The sequence below is a fragment of the Schistocerca nitens genome, chromosome 6, assembly GCF_023898315.1.
Source record: "Schistocerca nitens isolate TAMUIC-IGC-003100 chromosome 6, iqSchNite1.1, whole genome shotgun sequence".
Lineage (NCBI taxonomy): Eukaryota > Metazoa > Arthropoda > Insecta > Orthoptera > Acrididae > Schistocerca > Schistocerca nitens.
Genome location: NC_064619.1, coordinates 678,598,648 through 678,621,496, shown reverse-complemented (window position 1 = coordinate 678,621,496; position 22,849 = coordinate 678,598,648). Strand labels below are relative to the sequence as shown.

The following is a 22,849-nucleotide window of genomic DNA, read 5'->3' as shown; positions in this document are numbered from 1 at the left end:
CAACAATATCCACCACTGCCCATTTAAATAAAAACTTATGACTAGAGTCTATTTACAGGTACAAATGGACTATGACAACTTGTGTGTGTGAGTAAAAATTTTTTCAAAGTGTGCTGTAAATTTATTAAACAAGAATACAACCTTACTGTTTGCACTGGACAACTTTTTTATATTTTCCATCTGAAGTCTGGACTACAGCACTGAACTTCTTCCACACATCACTCTCGCTCTTATGGAGCAAATTTTCAACGGTATATATAGCATCACATAATTTTGGACTTACAATCTTCAAAGTCTTACAAAAGACAGCTTCATTAGAGGCCATCTTATCCAGAGACTTAGTGATTTCCGCCCTGTCAGTGCTAACAATCACAGCAAGATCGTGCACTTAACTTCTGTGCTGGATAATGGCTTTACACTCCGGCACATTTTAATAAGGGGAACAAGTCGAAGAACAGAAAGTGACCATAGTGCCATCATTGCCAGACTCGTCATACTCTGGGGACTAAAGGAGGAAGTAAGAAAGCCAGGATAACATTGATGTAAAAGTGGCATCTTGATTTCTAATGTATGCATCCCTCAACATTGGACTCATAACTGCTTCATTCCTGATATCTAATAGGGACTGGCTTCAGCCATCCAAGAACACTTCAGACCATCAAGCAGCCAGTAGCTTCACCTCAAACAATCGAGGAAACCTGCTGTTACCTGTAGACTTGGATACGTACAGCATTAGTTCAGTGGAGGACTCTGCTACTGCATACAGTAATCTGGCTTTGAAATCTTCGACATTCTAGTTACACGATCTTGTCCTGTTTTGGACCCTAAAGAAATTTGACTTGTCATGGACAGCTTATGAACTATTTCATCTGCTGCACTGTGATCTTAGAGAATAAATCAGTGACTCCGTCAGTTACAATGCTGAATACTTCACACCTTCTGAACAGGGCATCGAACTTATGAGGACAACCACAGGTCTCGCGATGGACTTCACAAGACGTCTAAAGCTGTAGCCTTACTTCCTAATCCCAAATCCGTGAGCACAGCTAATAGACATAGGTCTGACCTGGATCCAAGGAGCGCCCATCTCACTCAATGTGTGATAGGTCAAATGATCTGGAGTGCAAAAAAAGCAAGCTCCTATCAGCGGTGTGCTCCTCAAATATGCAAGTCAAGTATTTTACCATTACACAACCTCACTTGGAGGTTAAAAACAGGGCAACAGATCAGCCATCAGGATTGCACAAGTTTACATGATCTCTGACATTAAAGACTCAACGGAGGATGAGAGCCCCTACGTTTCTGGGAAATCTCCCTCCATGCAGTTTACCAGCAAGTCAATCAAGCATAAACCATGGACGGTAGGAGACTGTGAGAAACACGCTGCAGAGCTAGAATGTGAGGTGAGTATGCAGCCCAGGGAAGCTGATGTAATCGTCAATCTTCGAATAAGGCAATGAAATTCACAGCAGACAGTGCAAACTGTTGGACTAGATGGGTTCCACACCCAACCAAAACTGTGGGTGGGGCTGCACAGTTCGTCATGGAGATGTGAATAAGAAGACATCCACCCCATATTATGATTACATGGAGCGATCGTTTCTCTGCCTGGCTCTCTTCCACCTATCAGATCAAAACAGCATTTCAGTGCTCCAGCATACGGCCAAAACTGAATGAGAAGCTGTGCAGTTCACCACAACAATCTGGACACGATAGCAGTCATCTGATTTTGTGGCCATATAGTACAGATAATTTCTGGACATGAACCCCTTCTATTGATCAGGTCAATACATGCATCATCACAGCTGCTACAGTTTCGCAGCACGGAACCGACTATGAAAGTGCAGTTGTATAATTCATCATGATCATCTGATCCAGATGGCAGGTGTCCCATTCGATGGTTCCACTTCTTGGTCCAATACATTTCTCTCCATCAGATTCTTATGAAAAACTGTGTAATACAAGCATGTAAAATATCCAAGATACTTTTGATGAGCCCATTAGCCAGAGATCAGTCATTCTGTTGCATTCAAACCATTCGCATGACTTTGCCATTGATCAGGTCTACTGGCATTGGCTTTTCATGTTGCCACTTCATCTGATTTTGTTCAATTATCTTGGTGTAGCATTGACCTTTCTAGCCGCTGTGTCCTCCATAATATATGGGACACAGCGTATAAAGAAGAGCATCAGGCCCAAAATAGTTAAGTTTACACTCCACATACAGCGCACCTGACAAGGAGTATGCTATGCAACCGCCTTACATTAAACAAATACTTCATAAATGGACAGTCATCGAGCAAACTTGAATATAAGGTGGCACGGAGCGGAAAGTACCTCAGGACAGTAGCTGGGCAATTGTCAAAGTGTATCAGGTCAGTGTCTCTGTGAGCATCTCAGGACTCATCTGCAGATGCCACCAAGGAGAACCAAACTGGACATTATTCAAGTGGTGTTAAACATACACTGGATTTTCGACTATACCGATGTCTGAATACAGATTAGTGCAAGTGAATGTTGAACTGCACTAATGAGCCAAAACATTATGACCACCTATCCATTAACGTATTTGTCTGTCCTTGGAATGAAATACATTACTGATTCCGTGAACCAAGGATCCAACAGATTGCTGGTATGTTTGAGGAGATTGTGGCATTAGATGTCTACGCACAGATCGTGTAATTTGGGATGGGTTCCATAAGATTTACATCACGCGAATTTGGTCACTGAGACAACGTGAGTTCGCTATAATGGTCCTCAAACCACTGTACCACGATTCTGGCTCCGAGACATGGACAATTACACTGCTGATAGATGACATCACTTTCAGGGCAGACATCAAGCATGAAAGGATACAAGTGGTTCTCAGTTGTCAGTGTGTCTTCAATTACTACCAAAGATCCCATGTAAGCGCAGGAGAAAGTCTCCCATAGTATAATACTGCTCCTACCAGCCTGCGTCTGTGGCGCATTGCACGTTTCGAGTCACCGTTCACCTCGATGAGGCATTTGTGGAGACGACCATAGACCTAGAGTAACAAAAATGTGATTCACCCAAAAAGCCGACATGTTTCCATTGATGGACAGTCGAATCCAGATGGTCCTGTGCCCACTGCAATCGTTACTGACGACGTTGTTGGACCAACATGTGAACACATAGGGTGGGCTGCTGAGAAGCTCCACATCCAACAACTTACGATGAACAGTGTGCTCTGAAACACTTGTGCGTGCACCAGCGTTGTCCTGGTGCCACAGATCACCATTCACCCTACTTTACAGAGCAGACAAGACTATGAACACCACGTTCTGTGAAGAGTCGTGGATGTCCAACCATTTAACGTCTAGTGGTAGTTTCAGTGTCTTTCTACCTCTTTCCGCAAATGCTCACGACAGAAGCGCGTGATCATTCGACCAGATTCGCCATTCTCGAGGTACTCTTTCACAGGCTCTGTATAATAATAATCTGACCTTTGTGAAAGTCGCTTATCTCAATGGATTTCCCCATTTGCAGCCCGTATCTTCAGTAGGGTGATTCCCCGTCTGTGACTGCTCTGCTCATGTACTTTTGTTACTGCGTCACATGCCCGCGACCCCACCGGGTGGCATCCAAAATCACGGTGGGACGTGGTCATAATGTTTTCGTTGATCAACGTATGTTACCATGCACAATCTTCATACCCCAGTGAAATACTGTAAAACTTCTATTATCCCTTTGAGTCTCATCAATATGAAAAGACAAGGTTTTAAAATTTTTCACAAAAGTAACCTTTTTTGTAATAATAAGAAACGAATACAATAAGAAATTGCCAAAATGTAAACGACCAAGTGTTTTAAGGAGGTGGTTTCACTTTGGAACCAATAGGACATACAGTTTTCAATCACTCACTACTTTATGTGATACATCTTCAAGCAAATTCACATTTTTACTAAAGAAAATCCCACATCTCAAAATGCTTAAAAGAAATTGTAGTTCTAAATAACAAGCAAAAATGGTCGTAAAATTTACTACATTTTGTATTAAAACTACATACGACTCCAGTGATTTCATTTGAAGCCACTCCAAGCAATATTACCAACATAAATTACATTATAATAGCTCAAGATATACTTGTGTATTGTGTATGGAGTATTGAACTGGGGACCTAGAAACGACGGAAAGGCTTTGCCCTGCCACAGCCCCCAGTGGTCACAATCCCACAACAGGCCACAGTAGTCCACCCGCCCCACCGCCGCCCCACACCGACCCCCAGGGTTATAGTGCAGTTCGGACCCCAGAGGACACCCCCCCCCCCCCCCCCGGAAACGTCTCATTCCAGACAAGTATAACTCCAATGTTTGCGTGGTAGAGTAATTGTGGTGTACGCGTACGTGGAGACAGTGTTTGTGCAGCAATCGCTGACATAGTGTAACTGAGGGGAACCAGCCCGCATTCACGGAGGTAGATGGAAAACTGCCTTATAAACCATCCACAGACTGGCCGGCACTCCGGACCTCAGAAGGGAACCTCCCCATCGCACCCCCCTCAGATTTAGTTATAAGTTGGCACAGTGGATAGGCCTTGAAAACCTGAACACAGATCAAACGAGAATACAGGAAGAAGTTGTGTGGAACTGTGGAAAAATTAGCAAAATATACAAACTGAGTAGCCCATGCGCAAGATAAGCAACATCAAGGATCATGCGAACTCTGGAGCGCGGTGGTCTCGTGGTTAGCGTATGCAACTGTGGAACGAGAGGTCCTTGGTTCAAGTCTTCCCTTGAATGAAAAATTTACTTCTTTTATTTTTGCAATGTTATGATCTGTCTGTTCGTTCATTGACGTCTCTGTTCACTGTAATAAGTTCAGTGTCTGTGTTCTGTGACCGCACCGCATAAGCGTGCGATTAGTAGACGAAAGGACCTGCCTCTCCAATGGGAACCGAAAACATTTGATCGCAATGTCATAGGTCAACCGATTCCTCCACAGGAAAACACGTCTGATATATTCTATACGACACTGGTGACGGCATGTGCGTCACATGACAGGAATATGTTGTCGACCCACCTAACTTGTACACTTGGCGAATGGGGAAAAAGATTCTTCTACCTTGCCCGATTTAGGTTTTCCTGTGGATGTGATAATCACTCCCAAACAAGTGATGAAAAAATAAGAGTTTGTCACGTAAACTGCAACAAATGAATGCAACAGTTTCACAGTCACACAGTTTTCCCTGTACTCTGTCAAAACATATGGTTTAACGTTTTCAGATTTTTCGGTTTAGGTGCAGCGTCGCCATACTACGGCGCAGTTACCTCACATCAGACGGACGGACGGACAGATAATAATTGTCTGAAAATAAAAAATTAAACTTTTCACTCGAAGGTGGTCTTGAACCAAGGACCTCTCGTTCCGCAGCTGCTCTCGCTAACCACGGGACCACGGCGCTCCTGATCTCACATGTCCTGGATATTGCTCATGATGCGCATGGACTACTCAGTTTGTATATTTTGCTTATTTTTTCCATAGTTCCACACAACTTCTTCATGTTTTGTCGATTGATCTGTGTTCAGTTTTTCAAGGCCTATCCACTGTGCCAACTTGTAACTAAATCTGAGGGGGGTGCGATGGGGAGGTTCCCTTGTCAGTATTAATCCGCCTGCCGGCCGCGGTGGTCTCGCGGTTCTAGGCGCGCAGTCCGGAACCGTGCGACTGCTACGGTCGCAGGTTCGAATCCTGCCTCGGGCATGGATGTGTGTGATGTCCTTAGGTTAGTTAGGTTTAAGTAGTTCTAAGTTCTAGGGGACTAATGACCACAGCAGTTGAGTCCCATAGTGCTCAGAGCTATTTTGAACCATTAATCCGCCTGGTGGATTCATGCCGGGGACCGGCACGCCTTCCCGCTCGGGAAGCAGCGCGTTAGACCGTACGGCTAGGCGGGCGGGCGAGATATACTTACTTTTACTGTCAATGATCTCCTCAATATGGTCGGTACAAAAAGAACCGCACGTCACAGTCTCCTATAATCAACTAGCAGGGGCTCGGGAGGGACAGTTGCATTGATAACCATAAATGGTTGCCACAATGCATAAATTCGTAGAAGTACCTCAGTGTACCACTAGATGTTTCTGTCTTTCAACACTATCAGTGGTTTGATGCCAAAGGCACTAGTAGTTCAATAATAATAGAGCTCGTACGGAAAGATATAGGTGTTCGTTCTTTCGGCGCACTATACGAGAGTGGAATAATAGAGAATTGTGAAGGTGGTTCAATGAACCATCTGCCAGGCACTTATATGTGATCTGTAGAGTATCCCATGTAGATGTAGATGCAGAATAAAGTATTGGCTTACTGGTATTCAAAGAGTTAATAACTCAATGTAAATTGCCTGGCTCTGAGCACTATGGGACTCAACTTCTGAGGTCATTAGTCCCCTAGAACTTAGAACTAGTTAAACCTAACTAACCTACGGACATCACAAACATCCACGCCCGAGGCAGGATTCGAACCTGCGACCGTAGCGGTCTTGCGGTTCCAGACTGCAGCGCCTTTAACCGCACGGCCACTTCGGCCGGCTCAATGTAAATTGTTGCTAACTGTGTCGTCATGTACACTCCTGGAAATTGAAATAAGAACACCGTGAATTCATTGTCCCAGGAAGGGGAAACTTTATTGACACATTCCTGGGGTCAGATACATCACATGATCACACTGACAGAACCACAGGCACATAGACACAGGCAACAGAGCATGCACAATGTCGGCACTAGTACAGTGTATATCCACCTTTCGCAGCAATGCAGGCTGCTATTCTCCCATGGAGACGATCGTAGAGATGCTGGATGTAGTCCTGTGGAACGGCTTGCCATGCCATTTCCACCTGGCGCCTCAGTTGGACCAGCGTTCGTGCTGGACGTGCAGACCGCGTGAGACGACGCTTCATCCAGTCCCAAACATGCTCAATGGGGGACAGATCCGGAGATCTTGCTGGCCAGGGTAGTTGACTTACACCTTCTAGAGCACGTTGGGTGGCACGGGATACATACGGACGTGCATTGTCCTGTTGGAACAGCAAGTTCCCTTGCCGGTCTAGGAATGGTAGAACGATGGGTTCGATGACGGTTTGGATGTACCGTGCACTATTCAGTGTCCCCTCGACGATCACCAGTGGTGTACGGCCACTGTAGGAGATCGCTCCCCACACCATGATGCCGGGTGTTGGCCCTGTGTGCCTCGGTCGTATGCAGTCCTGATTGTGGCGCTCACCTGCACGGCGCCAAACACGCATACGACCATCATTGGCACCAAGGCAGAAGCGACTCTCGTCGCTGAAGACGACACGTCTCCATTCGTCCCTCCATTCACGCCTGTCGCGACACCACTGGAGGCGGGCTGCACGATGTTGGGGCGTGAGCGGAAGACGGCCTAACGGTGTGTGGGACCGTAGCCCAGCTTCATGGAGACGGTTGCGAATGGTCCTCGCCGATACCCCAGGAGCAACAGTGTCCCTAATTTGCTGGGAAGTGGCGGTGCGGTCCCCTACGGCACTGCGTAGGATCCTACGGTTTTGGCGTGCATCCGTGCGTCGCTGCGGTCCGGTCCCAGGTCGACGGGCACGTGCACCTTCCGCCGACCACTGGCGACAACATCGATGTACTGTGGAGACCTCACGCCCCACGTGTTGAGCAATTCGGCGGTACGTCCACCCGGCCTCCCGCATGCCCACTATACGCCCTCGCTCAAAGTCCGTCAACTGCACATACGGTTCACGTCCACGCTGTCGCGGCATGCTACCAGTGTTAAAGACTGCGATGGAGCTCCGTATGCCACGGCAAACTGGCTGACACTGACGGCGGCGGTGCAGAAATGCTGCGCAGCTAGCGCCATTCGACGGCCAACACCGCGGTTCCTGGTGTGTCCGGTGTGCCATGCGTGTGATCATTGCTTGTACAGCCCTCTCGCAGTGTCCGGAGCAAGTATGGTGGGTCTGACACACCGGTGTCAATGTGTTCTTTTTTCCATTTCCAGGAGTGTATTTTGCCCTTAGCAGTTGCTTTACACTGTTTCGCCATGCGTTGAATTTGTATAGTTGCCATTTGCAAGGAAAGTACCTTATAATAACAGGGCGTTCTCTTTCTGCCACATTTATATATTTGTCACCAAGTGTATTGTATGAGTAACACGACGAACTGTACATTTGGTTCCATTACATAATCCAATTTTCAATTCATTTGGGCTACTTTTAGGGGGTGCTACAATTCTACACAAATTTTAGTGTAGATGTGTATTCAAATTTGATATATTGACCATTTGCTAAGTGACTGTCTCAGATGAAACTCTGAAAGGTTAAAAAATACTAGAGGTTTTTCCTAAGGCGCTCGTCGTTTACTCACCATGACAGCCAGAGAACTGAAGGGAAATACACTGACGAGCCAAAACACTGTGACCACTGCACACCGCAGGCCTGAATGCGTCAGGTGGCGTTGCGTTGCGGACACGTGACACAGTAAGGGAAGAATGTATGCGGAAGACAGACGAATGGGCAGTCATTATAGCGAAGATACGGGGCACAAATGTGGAAATCCACTTATGTAAGCGGTTTTGACAAAAGGCACACTGTCGTGGCGCTGCGGCTGGAAACGAAAATATCTGAAATGGCTGTTTGCGTACTACTGTCGTGAGCACCTGTGGAAAGTAGTTGAAGGATGGTGAAAAGACGTATTGGACGTCCACGTCTCGTCACAAAACGCAGAGGTCGGAGGATCCCACACTGTGTAACGCAGTGTAGGCAGCAATCTGAGGCACATCTGGCGACAGAACACAGTGCTGGCGCAGACACAAGTGTTTCGGGGCACATCGTATTCAGGCCATTGTTGAACACGGAGCTCCACATCTCTGTGTGTCCCTGTATTGACCCCATAACATCGTCAGTTATGATTTCAGTGGGCAGAGTATCACTGAGTTTTCTCTGTGGAACAATAGCAACGTGTCGCCTGTCGAATGAATCGCATTTCTTGTTAGAACAGGTTGGTGGTTGGGTATTTACACGCCGTCATCCAGGCCAATAGCTGCACGAAACATCAACCACTCCACAGGTGCTGGCCGATGAGGGTAGAATCATGCTATGGCGTACATTGAGTTGGCGTTCCGTGGGATCTGTTGGTGGTAGTCGATAGCATCATGACAGCAGTGAACTATATGAACATTATTGCGGACCACGTGCATCGCTTCTTGCTTGAAGTCCCCCCTAGAATGGTGTCTCTTTCTGTAGGATAACTGCCCGGGTTACAAGGTCAGAATCGTGCTACAGTGGTATGAGGAACATTATCTTGAACTCATACTGATGTCTTGCGCAGTACACGTGTCTGGTCTGTACCCATTGGAACACATATCGGGAGCCAACTGGGTGTCCACAAGACCACCATCCCGTAATTTGCGGGAATTGCTCGACTTGGGCGTAGACATTTGGTGCCACATACTTCTAGAATCCTGTCAAGGACTTGCAGAGTCCATACCAAGCTGAATCGCTACTGTATTGTGTTTGCATACTGGAGCAACATTATTACACAGGTGGTCCTAATGCTTTGGCTCATCGATGTAAATCTGAAATGACGCACCCTGTCGTGTGTCCAGGAGAAGGGGAAGCTGGTGGCGACGTTGATTAGCGGCGCGCCCAGGTGGTGAGCGAAGGCAGCCGTGCAGTCTGTGAAGTGGATGTCGGTGATGACCAGGTCGTAGCGGTCGCCGGAGCGCACCAGCTGCCGCGTCTGGGGCTGCGACAGCGCCTCCCTGCAGCCTTCCACGTTGCCCAGCCAGCTGGAGGCGTGGCCCCGCACGATGGACCGCAGCGCAGGGATCATGTCCGGTGATTCCTGGGAGAGAAAATGAGGTTTTGTTAGAGACAGGGGCTGAATAAGCGCTCGACAGACCCGAGTCTGTACCTGACGATGAGGTCAGCACTCTGTTGTGTTGTGCATCAGGTGAAAACTGGATAGCACGGTCAAGAGCTAAAGCGAACCGTGACACAGGAGGTAGATTCTTTCCGTCTCTGATGTTTCTCTTCCACAAATATTATTATTTTTTCCGCAAATTCTGTGATATATTCGATGCTATACACTGACAAGTCAAAACATTATGACCACTGCCCACCGCGGCGTTGGATGTCGCCTGGTGGTGTTGCGGGCACGTGACGCGGTAACAAAAGTACTGGGTGATCAAAAAGTCAGTATAAATTTGAAAACTGAATAAATCACGGAATAATGTAGATAGAGAGGTACAAATTGACACACATGCTTGGAATGACAGGGGGTTTTATTAGAACCAAAAAAATACAAAAGTTCAAAAAACGTCCGACAGATGGCGCTTCATCTGATCAGAATAGCAATAATTAGCATAACAAAGTAAGACAAAGCAAAGATGATGTCCTTTACAGGAAATGCTCAATATGTCCACCATCATTCCTCAACAATAGCTGTAGTCGGGGAATAATGTTGCGGACAGCGCTGTAAAGCATGTCCAGAGTTATGGTGAGGCACTGGCGTAGCATGTTGTCTTTCAGCATCCCTAGGGACCTTGGAGGCCAAGCATGACGAAAGTGGCGGCTGAGCACACGATCATCACCAAACGACGCGCGCAAGAGATCTTTCACGCGTCTAGCAATACTTTTGTTTCTTTTTGGTTCTAATAAGACCCCATGTCATTCCAAGCATATGTGTCAATTTTTACGTCTCTATCTACATTATTCTATGGTGTATTAAGTTTTCAAATTTATACTGACTTTTTGGTCACCCGGTATGTAAGCGGAGCAAACACGGATGGGGGATAATCCTGGCTGAGATATGGGCTGCTGATGGGGAAATCCGTTGAGATAAGCGACTTTCACAAAGGGCAGTTTATTATTACGCAAAGCCTGTGAACAGTATCCTGAAAACGGCTAGGCTGGTCGAATGATCACGTGCTACTGTCGTTAGCATCTACGCAAAGAGGTAGGAGGACAGTGAAACTACCACTAGGAGCTAAATAGTTCAACGTCCACGACTCTTCATAGAACGTGGCGTTCGAAGGCTTGTCTGCTCTGTAAAGTAGGATAGATGGTCATCTGTGGCATCTCTGCCGAAAGAGCACAGTGCTGCTGCTCACACCGTTAATTGTGCATTGTTGAACATAGCGCTCCGCAGGAGACCACCCCCACGGGTTCACATGCTGACCCAACAACATCATCAGTTACGGTTGCAGTAGGCACAGGAGCATCTGGATTCGACGCCAATCAATGGAAACTTGTCGGCTCGTCGGGTGAATCACACTTGTGCTGCACAAGATCGATGGGCGTCTCCACAAATGACGTCATCGAGGTGAAACGTGCAGCGCGTCACGGTCGCATGCTGGTGGGAGCAGTATTATGCGATGGGAGACATTCTCCTGCACTTGCACGGGATCTGTGGTAGCAAACAAAGACACGCAGACAACTGCGAACCACCTGCATCCCTTCGTGCTTAATATCTTCCCCAACATCGATGTCATCTCTCAGCAGTGTAATTGTCCGTGTCTCGGAGCCAGAACCGTTCTACAGTGGATTGAGCAGCATTACAGTGAACTCACGTTGATGTCTCGGCAACAAAATTTGCCTGGTGTAAATCCTATGGAACCGACCTGGGTCACTATCGGGTGTCATAATCGCAAACACAAATCAGCGGCCCGTTGTTTACGAGAATTACGCGACCTGTGCGTACACATCTAATACCAGAAACCTCCGCAAACCTACCAACAAACTGTCGGATCCCTGATACATAGAATCAGTGACGTATTTAGTTCCAAAGACAGACAAACAATATACAAAGTCATAATGTTTTGGCTCATCAGCGCCAGCACTTAGAAATATGAAATATTGACACTATTCAACTACAAGGGCTAAAAATAGCCTACAGAACAGACAACTCAACACAGAGAAAACTAAGGACAACCAACACAAGCACAGACAAACACAACACATCTGATATTTAACAACTAACATGCCAGGACTGCAAAGCAGTTTATACTGGGCAGACAAGCAGAAACTTTAATACCAGATACACAGAACACAGAAGAGTATTAAAAAGTAACAGCTGTCATTCCACATTTGCTGAACACCTCATGGACATGAAACATAACCCAACAAACATCAGTACGGATTTGAAAATTCTCAAATGTAGCAACAGCCCCCCACAAAAACTAATAATTGAAGAAAATTATCAGACACAAAAAGCCATAGTAGAAGGCAAACGAGTGATAAATGAATACACAGCTCTCTGCAATGGCACTCTGTTCTATGCCCTCAAGGAATTATTAGACAAGACCAACCAATAGAGCTCTCAGCCCCCCCCCATCCCAACCCCCCACCCCCACCCCCCACACACACACACGTGCACGCACACACACACACACACACAAAGAAAAAAGAATCATTAACACCTCTAAAATATTCAGTACAACCGCCAGGAACACCTTCAACTGATCCACTGTCAGCCATCTTGTTTTTACACCTTCAATTGTGCCACCGTCCGCCATGTTTTTTTTTTACAGCTGGTAAAGCAGTGAAACAGTGACAGTGACAACTCAACATAGTCTTCGACAGTGATGAAGATGATTAAAAGGAAAACGTAAGTGAAACATTATGTAAATATACACACACATAGAATTAAATAATTCCAGACATAGAAATAACAAGTTTTCAAATAGCAATTTTGGCTTAAACAAGTTGTCTACTTTAAGGTATACGTGGTTGCAGATGACAAACTGTGTAAAAAAAAGGTCACTGTTGAAACACAACACATCAGAAAAACCACACCATGTGGTAAAAAGGTATGAATTGGTAATTTGTGTGTTTTTTCAAATATCTGTAATTACGATTTAAAAACTAATAGCTACATGTATACAAACAGCAAAGAACATTCTTTTATCTTTAACAGATGGAAAATAAAAGCCTACTTAAGATGCTGCAACTGCAGTGAAACATGTTTGGGTTAAAAAACAAAAATGTGTTTCACTAAAGGCAGACCCTATCCAAAAACATACATATTGTTATAGCAAACACGGAAGAAAAGAGCTTCAACTGCAAGATGATTATTCAACTTAACTTTGTTACCTGTTACATTTTTTTGATTACCAGACGTGTATCGAGCTAGTTGGTTTGCCTAAAAATCGTGTTAATTACAAAATATCATTAATTTCAAGTTTTGTCATTATTGTTCATATGCAAACATATACACAGTTAATAACTTCGTGATAAAGTAAGCCAAAATGCTGTATAAATACATAAAGTATTCAAGTAACCAGTGTCGAAGATACCTTAGTAGCACATGGCCTCAATTAATGCCGAAGCAATTTAACGTCGGTACGTAAAACAATGTTACTAAAATAGAGTCTCATATTTAGGCAGACTAACCAGTGGAACTCTACAGAAATTATTACTCTATCTGAAAGTTCATCTGTAAACGAATATGCATTCCCTGTTCACTTACTCAGAAATGTAAATCTTTAATTGTAATTTGCGAAAAACTGGCAAACAATAAAACTTATATAAGTAGCAATATGGAATCTATGATACTTCAGCTGGACTTCAGTCTGCGATGAGTTCTGAATGGACCTATATCTGTGTGTGTGCATATGGGGAAATGTACCACAGTCAATTTGGCACATATTAAAAGTCGGAAAATGTACCACCTAAATTTCGCATCAAGGAGATTATTAAATATTTTAGTGACTATTTTAAATGATTAATTGGTCTCTGTATATGTAATTATTACCATGGGTGGTGTTATATATCAAAAATGGTTATCAGGAATGGAGGTAGGTCATGAACGAGATTGTTTTCAAAGCCGATACTAACTGTGCATATTTTACACATTCTGATATGATTGTCTGCTTGGGAGGACAGTGTAGTAAGTGACTTGCACAGTGACTGTGTTAATGATTTACTCGCCTCATGTGAACAATTCTGATTAAGGTATGATTAGGTTACAGCATTCCAACAATATTATAGATCATTAACTGATTTTAGTATGTGGTTACTCCTTTATCTGAACCGTAATTAAAGGATATGAGAATCGAATTGGCTGTAAACAGGGGTTTATACAGTATCAAATGGTTCAAATGGCTCTGAGCACTTTGCGACTTAACTTCGGAGGTCATCAGTCGCCTAGAACTTAGAAATAATTAAACCTAACTAACCTAAGGACATCACACACATCCATGCCCGAGGCAGGATTCGAACCTGCGACCGTAGCGGTCGCTCGGTTCCAGCCTGTAGCGCCTAGAACCGCACGGCCACTCCGGCCGGCTGTACAGCATCCAAGTGCAGTTAAAGCGTGTGAACTGCAATTATAGTGTGGACTACTTTTTCAAAAAATTTCGACGGAGGAGCTGCTATCGAGGCTAACCAGACAGCGAAGATGGTTAAGTTACAAACCAAGTCAATTTTTTACTATTTTTCCATAGAACTTATCATTTTATTGTAAAAAAAGATGATGTTTTTCAGTGTAGTGTCGAATGAAGTCAATAGTTTAATTAACTCATTAAACCTATTTGCCTCAGAAAGAGCTGCCTTGAACCAATTCCACAATAACCTTGTTTTATAATATTCACGGTTTCATGGTGTATCTTTTAAGTTTAATAGATTTATAAAAATGGGAAAACTGGTATTTGAGTTTCAGTAGTTTGATTAAGTGGAAGAAGTTTAAGAAAATGTCAACAGAGTGTTTTATCAGCAAGGATTTAAGGGGGAACGCGCGAAACTTTATGCATGTAGTTCTGTTTTCAGATTTGGGCTCTGACAGAACCAAAGTTCGTGCTAACTCTTTTAAAATTACCTCAAGCTTCTGACCTAAAAATAGGAAACATTAATTTAAAGTTCTCATTCATTCTTACCTAGCAATGGTGACTTTAGTGTAAACGGAAAGGCTAGAAAAAAAAGAGCTGTCCACTTAGAACTTGTGCAAACTAACTTGACCCATGTGCAGAGACGCATTGTCGTTACCAGCACTGGACGACTGCATCCCTTTCGTTACAGCAGGCGCGAATCTCACCCGCTGAGCTGCGCAAGGCCCCCTAAACGATCAAACTTGTTTGTAAAATTCGCTACTACCTACCCTCGGATTTGTCAAACAAGCCTGTATACGTACCACCAAAGTTTGTCAATTTAATCTGACTTATGAGCAGACTCTGTTCGTGTATGCTGTTCACTGGCACTAGACGGAATAGCTACAAACGCAGGTAAAACATTCGTAGCACTGACTCTGGCATTGCGTTTAAAGAAAAAGAAGAAGAAGAACACTGGTCCAGGAATGGTTTGAGATTAGAGAGAAGTATATGCATGAAAATCTGTTAAAGGAAGTGTTACACTTGGAACATGATGATTACATCAACTTTCTAAGAGCAGACAGTGAAACTTTTAAAAACTTCATGATCGTGTTGAAAAAGAAGACACAAATATGTGAAAATTTACTCTCTTCTTCTTGGTCCTTTAATGGCACTTCCTTAACGTACACAACATGGGAACACATACCCTAGATCGCGCGCTGAGCAATCGGTCAGCTTCCTCCTCCTGGTTGTATGTTTTGCATAGAAGACTGATTTTCTTCTTAACCTCCTCCTGTGTAATATATGGCTGAGAACGACGTAAAACTTCTCCCATTTTGTTAATACCAGGGCTGTTTGTTTATATCCTTGATTGCAGTTTCCATAGTTGCGGAAACTCGCGATACATTGAGATAAATTGTAATAAAACCGTTTTTCACTAAACTTATGCGGCGAAACATTAACACTAACAACGTCTGCACCTTGTCAAATTTTCCGTCAGTCAAAATTCATCTCCAAGACGTCAAACAGCAATGTTCACGCTCAAATATTTGGCAAACATAACGAAGTTTTACAAACTGTTTGATCGTTTACGAGAGCCTTTAGAAATGACCGGCTCAGTTTTGTGTGTGGTGCCTTTTTTTTCCGGTGCTCTGTTCAGAGCCTACGGACTTGTCGATTTACTGATCACGAGTAAACCCCTGACTCTTCTACGAAACACACTCCAATGTATAAAACAGCTTCCAAGTTCTGATTGCAAATGAGTTAGCCTGTTAAATATTTGACGTTACGCACGTAAGCGAGAAAAGTTTTGAAAAGGTTTGAAATTATGTTTCAGGATTGTATGAAGTCGCTAAGTGCTCTCATTATCAAACACTGGATGACTATAATCAGGACAATTTGAGGTCCTTTTCAAACAAAAGTTAGTTTTTCAAGTATGTCAATGTTTGTGACTCCATATCTCCTGAATCTCTGTCGTGCAGTGACATAATTTTATAGGTATATTCAGTGCCATATTTGGGTACTGTATGCAAAAAGTATTGCGAACAGAGTTCGTAGTAAAAAAGAAACAAATTAAAACGTCTCGCCCGAAGCTGCAGTTTCACTGCACGAAAAGCGAAAAATGTAGCAAGCGATAAACTTTTCCTTTCGCAATTTTGTGGGTGATGCCTGAGAGAAAATGTTTCGTAAAAGGTTGAAATTGTGCGTTAAGTCCGTCGGAAGTCAGTAGGTGCTCTCATTTTTAAATAAGGGATGAATGAAGTCCAGACGTAATACTCTAATACTCGCACTTTATTGCTATGTTGAACCATTCACATAAGATTATACCCCATAATGACTCATTATGTCAGCATTTTATATTTTTAAATTCGATCGCTATTTACACGAAAAATTAAAAATCAAACTATTTTTGTCCCTGTAAGCCGTTAAATGGGCAGCCTGCAATGTATCCGTTATGAAACGCCCCCATAAAAAAATTATACATGACTGTGCTTAAACTGACACACAATATTTTTTAGCGCAACGCAATCTGACTTTCAATAATCCCTACAAAAGAATGGCCCTGACTAACATTAACCTATACCTTTCACAAATCACTTACCACACAAAAACCTTCGTTACTCGAACTACTGCAATACAGCGAGCGCCACTACTGCCAGCTAAATAATAGATTCAAACTACTGAAGGAACTAACTACTGATAAGCACAGTTAGCAAAAGAAAGATTTTGATACAGAACAAACAATGCATTTACCTTAATAGTGTTCAAAAGTCATTATATATATATATATATATATATATATATATATATATATATATATATATATCAGTTCATGATATCCAGTCTTACAAATGTACTGTTTCTGACGGACACACGTCTAGATCATCCACTCTCAAAAATCCGCCATCTCACTTCCCCACATCCACCACTGCCGGCGGCTCACCTCCAAGTGCGCAACGCTACGCGCTGTTAACAGCCAACAGCCCAACACTACAATAACGAACAACAATGCAAACCAGCCACAGACTGCACACAGCACAGCCAGTGATTTTCATACAGAGCGTTACGTGGCGTTACCAATAAAAAAACCTAAACAGCCTACTTACATAGCCCCCATGCTCCCCATAAAAAATTTTACAAATTGTTTTGGGCAGTGGCCAATACAGATTTGAAAAAATTTTTCATAATCATAATTACAATAACAAAGAAATCAAATGCACACACATTGATACAATGTTGGTAAAAAGCTAAAATTTTCTCACAGTCCATAAAGACAGTCCTGATCGTTCATCACAGTAAAATTGCAGTGTTTTTCTCAAAGTCTAAGCAGTAAAAGAAAATGCACACGGAAGTAGTGGATTTCCAAGCAGTCTTGAAGAAGTAGTGTTGCCCTTACAACGGAAAGACAGTGCTGACTCTTGACATGCAGACAGGTAATGGGCCACAACAGAGCAAACCCACAGCAGAGTCAGTCGAAGTTTTGAAGAATATCGTTTGGTAGGTCATCACAGAGCAGACCCACTGTAGTCCTGGTAGAGATTATAGTATTGGTGGGCCACCAGAGGTGCAGACCCACTGCAGTTCTTAAAGAAATAATGGTATTGGTGGGCCAACAGAGATGCAGACCCACTGTAGTCCTTGTAGAGATGGCCAGCAGCCATCTGTTGTGACTGTGTGGGTGCACAATCGCCACTGAAGAGTCTTGCAGATAATATAGCAAGTCCATAACCACCACTTGTGTACTCACAAAGTTTTTGGAATTGTCCTTAGAACCAGCAATGCTGTTATCCAGTCCCTTGCTGAATTATTAACACATGTGCAAACACTAACAGTCCCTACTTCTCACATATTGTCCATATACTATGACCAACAGAAACGTGTGCAGTGAAATGTAACTTACAAGTTACTTAATTTGATAAACTGGTGTCAATTACAATTTTATAATATAAGAATACAATAACAAAGGTACAAAATACAACATTAAGAACATAACAGTACAGATAACATTTGTAGTAACACAGACTTTACGAAAGAATGGAAATAAACATATACATCAGTGTTACAGGAATTATGAAATAAGTAAAGATATAAAATAATGAGAAGAGTTTTCGAAACATTAATTTCACACTTGAGCATTGAAACAGAACAGAATTAATAATGTCTAAACATATTTACAAAGTGAATAACATATTATTTGAAAAATTCTACAACATAAATCTTCTTAGCTAAACACTTAAACACAGGAAAAACACAAATTCACATAGCATAATAACACAAAGGTACAGGACAGAGTTTGTTTTCAGTGTGACTTTTGGTACTGCAGTCCAACCCAAAACTTCATTCTGTAGATCTTTCCTCTTATTTCAACATTTGTTTCCACCAAAAAAATCCTATCCAAGCATGCTTTCTGTATTCTGTTCACATCCTCTTTCAAAATTCTTTTTTGGCCAAACCATTTTCTTATAGCTTCTCAATGCATTTCTTCCAATTCATCATAGTTTCTTATATAGTCTACCCCTCTTAAGCTAACTTAAATCTACTGAGCTCAGATATATATATCAAGGGACGAGGCAATGCAGCAGCACATAACAAATTAACACAAACAGCTAGGACAACAAAAATGCAAATTGGCAAAGCAAGCAGCAGTAAATCTAAATTAGCAGAGAAATTGCAATATTACAACTAATATGACCCAATATGCAGCAACAAGAAAAATAAATCAGTATTAAAACTGGCTAACAGAGTAATACAAAGTGAAATTTAGTAGCACTATGCCTGGCAAACAGCAGCAGCAAATGCTATAACTTATATCTAATCATGACAAAGCTCAAGCAGAAAAAATATTACAGTAAAAATGGCCATGTTTAATACCTATGTCACGTCTTAACACTAGAGTGATGCATCACAACAACTTACTCTAGCAGACAAGTTACCAAACTGTTAAAAAATTATTTTTGCAATTCCTGTGAAGGGTTCAAAATGGCTCTGAGCACTATGGGACTCAACTGCTGTGGTCATAAGTCCCCTAGAACTTAGAACTACTTAAACCTAACTAACCTAAGGACATCACACACATCCATGCCCGAGGCAGGATTCGAACCTGCGACCGTAGTGGTCGTGCGGTTCCAGACTGTAGCGCCTTTAACCGCTCGGCCACTCCGGCCGGCTTTCTGTGAAGGGAAATGTCTATTTATGTTCCCTCGTTTTCTTGGAAGTATATCATAAAATTATTATTTACTGGATCTGTTGGCATAAAATAACTATATTAGTACATCTATTAAGTTTTATTTTAACCAATGCTGCCATGCAGCTAGAAACTAGATATTAAACAAAATGAGCAAGAAAGACAATAGATATAAAATGTTTCTCATCATTTCATTAGGCATTTTAGTAAATATAAATTAAGAGCTCCACAGTGTAATCATATGTTTTCAAGTTTGAGCGTGTCGTATTTGCGACGCTTTCTACAAAGAAATGTCAATAGCGAGGATAATAGCTTCTTTTTTTCACCTGTGCCTCTGAAAGGCACACACTAATGGCTTTTTCTCCAGGCAGGTGGCACAGCTGGGCGCCCACGACGCATTACGTGCAGGTCACTCAACTTTCTTACTGAAATATTTACGACAGCAGTTTGCGCTACAGTGATAGTCTCATATAAAAAAATTTCACAGGTTGAGAATTTGCGTTACAAACGTGTAGAAACAAAATCCTATAAATATAACAGCGGCCAAAAAATTTTCGTCGGCAATGTAATACATTCACGCATTTACACACATTTCATAACTCTTAAAGTACGATTCTTGGTTTCCAACCTTTTTTCACAAATCAGCGTCTCTAACCACTACTCATTATTCCTAGCTTTATTACATATATACATATTCGTCGACACGTCAGTATTGTGGCGACACTTCAATATTTCATCATAATAAATACATAGCATAATCAAATTCCTCATATAGCATCAGCTTATTGACCATAAACATACCTCAAAAGCATAATACACATCGTCGGCGTAATAATAACACCATAACACCTCAGCCAAATATCAAAAACGATGTAGCTTTCTGCAATAATTTCAAAACCTAAAAAAAAATTCTCTGCTCGTTTCAATAGTGTCATCTACCTCAAACGTACTTTAAAAATCATGATCCCATACCAAATACATCATTCAGAGCTCTCATAGTATCACAATGGTTCCGAAAAAATATGACCAGTTCACAAAGTACAGACGAATACAATTTCATAAGTGTGAAGTTATCCAACTGTGTAATTGCGTAAACATCTGTCACTGATGTAGTAAAAAAGACATGTTTGTCTCTCTCAGTTAAATGATCAGATAGCTGTGTAATTTATGTGTTAGAGAAATATGGTACCGATGTGTAAAGTTGTATAAGCAAATACCACATTAGCTAGGGCTCCTTGTGCTTGCCAAACACATGGTACACAATGTAGGCGTGTACCCCCTGAGGATTAATGTAACTATACCCTCAGGTGTTACAGATTACAGCAATGGAATGAAATGTATCACGGAAAACCTTTGTATCATTGTAATTCAGAAATCTTTAAAAATAAATGTTTTAGTACAAAATTAATCACTCAAATACGTGTACTGTAGCGCTAAACTGTGCGTCTTGTTGTTAGATAATCTCTGTGGAAGTGTCGTAGTTATCATCCTCCGAAAGCTAAGTTCTGCAGAAGTCAATGTACTTACCTCATGATAAACAAAAGTGAAATGTTTTACATATAGATATCTCACTTATTACACTTATTGCTGTGATGAAGAAAGTACTGTACTGTAACATATTGTTGTGCTACAGAAAAGGCTGTCTCATTGTAGCGTCTCATTGCAGCTATACCACAAACGTTACTACTAAAACATGTTTTCCTTTCCAGAAGAATTCAGAAAAACTGTGCAGATATAAAACAGATACAGCGCAAAAGCAATAATATAAACTGTGTCACTCATTAGTAGTGTCGTGATATAATCGTGTAGCTGTCAAATAAACTAACCACTGTGTCATCTGATATCTCTCAGAAAGTACTTTAAATCCAGAATTTATTTTCAAGTGAACCAAAATGTTGCATTAAAATCTCATTAGCAGCACCGGTACATGTTCTAAGTATGTGAGCCTTATGGTTCTTACGTAATCATGCAACTAACAAGCAAGAATGTACATACAATAACACTGTGTCGTTACTATAACAATGCATTCGTAATTACTGTTTAAATAAGTTCTCTTGGTTCTTGATTGGATATTTGACTTCAAAACATTGTTGCTTGTAAACAAAGTACAAATTGTACTAGTAGCGTGAAGTGAAAAATTTTATGGCAAAGACTAAGTTAAAAAGCAGATTGTCTCTCAAGAAACGGTTTTACATGTTATATGTGGTGCAAGCCTTTACTCTTCCTACTATGCAGAGCCCCAGCTTCAACGAAATTATCATGTAGTATATGGTACATCGGTAAAGAATGCTCAAATTTTTCTCAAGGTTAGCGTCTATGTTATTTTTCTCTGAGGCAGCCGGCGCACGTGGCTGCCTGCGGTGCGAGTCATTGTCTGTCTCTTTGTTGGCGTGCGTCGTTATTGGGATTAGGAGACCTAACTTCTACAAATTCACCTTGCCGAAAGGTCCCAGCCCTGTTTGAATCCCGCCAGTTCTCATGAAATTCAGGTCTGTCGTTAAAATCATATCGTCTGTCGTCATGTTGGTAGATTCCATAGTTTCTTTCTTGTCGGTCACATGGTGGAGAATTTCTCCCTGAATCGTAACTGCGCGCTGGACCGTTGTGTCTGAAGTTATTCTGTCTCCCTTGATAATAATTATTTTGGTTCCCACATTGTCTGTTTCTCTGATTGTCTCTGTGATAGTCATTACCGCAGAGAGGTGATCTTTCCCTGTAATTATTACTACTCTGCCAACGGTTGTCATACGGGTGGTGTCTGTTTTGGTCACGATTTACGTTGTATGAATAGCCTTGTTGTGTCCATTTATTATTTCTGTCATCGCGGAATTGTGACGGATGTGACCTGTAATTGTTGTGCTCCTGTTTTCGCGTTCCGCGATTGTCAGTGTCAATTTCTAATTCTTGTAAGAGTCCCTGAAAAGCTTCAATGCCGTCTTTGCAACGTCCTGCTAAAATAATATGTCGTAAATGTTCGGGTAATTTGATTAAGCAAATGCGGATGAGATCTGAGGGGCTGTAAGGGTTTGACAGGTACTGATTCTTGTACAACATGTCTTCAAAATATTTCACAAGACTGGAAAATTCAGATTGTTCGAAATGTTTCATCATTATGATGCTATGTTTTACTCGGTCTTGTGTAGCTTGAGACCAATATACTGAGAGGAAGGCATGATAAAATTCTCCTTCACTGTGGCAATCATGAATGACCGATCGCATTCTTACAGCTGGTTCATTCTCTAAATAGCCACACATAAATTCTAATCTGTGCTCTAATGACCAGTTGGGAGGAAAACAGTGAGAGAATTGATGAAGCCACGCTTGTGGATGAATGTCGTTGCCAGAATTCTTGAATGTT

General features: G+C 42.3%; 1 protein-coding gene across 1 annotated transcript in view; it reads right to left on the bottom strand.

Moving 5' to 3' along the window:
• Positions 1-22,849, bottom strand: part of LOC126262441 (UDP-glycosyltransferase UGT5-like) — a 175,518-nt gene that overhangs the window by 75,069 nt on the left and 77,600 nt on the right. The window contains exon 3 of the mRNA XM_049959093.1: positions 9,593-9,847. Within this exon, the coding sequence (XP_049815050.1) occupies positions 9,593-9,847 (255 nt within the window). The remainder of the gene's footprint in view (positions 1-9,592; positions 9,848-22,849) is intronic.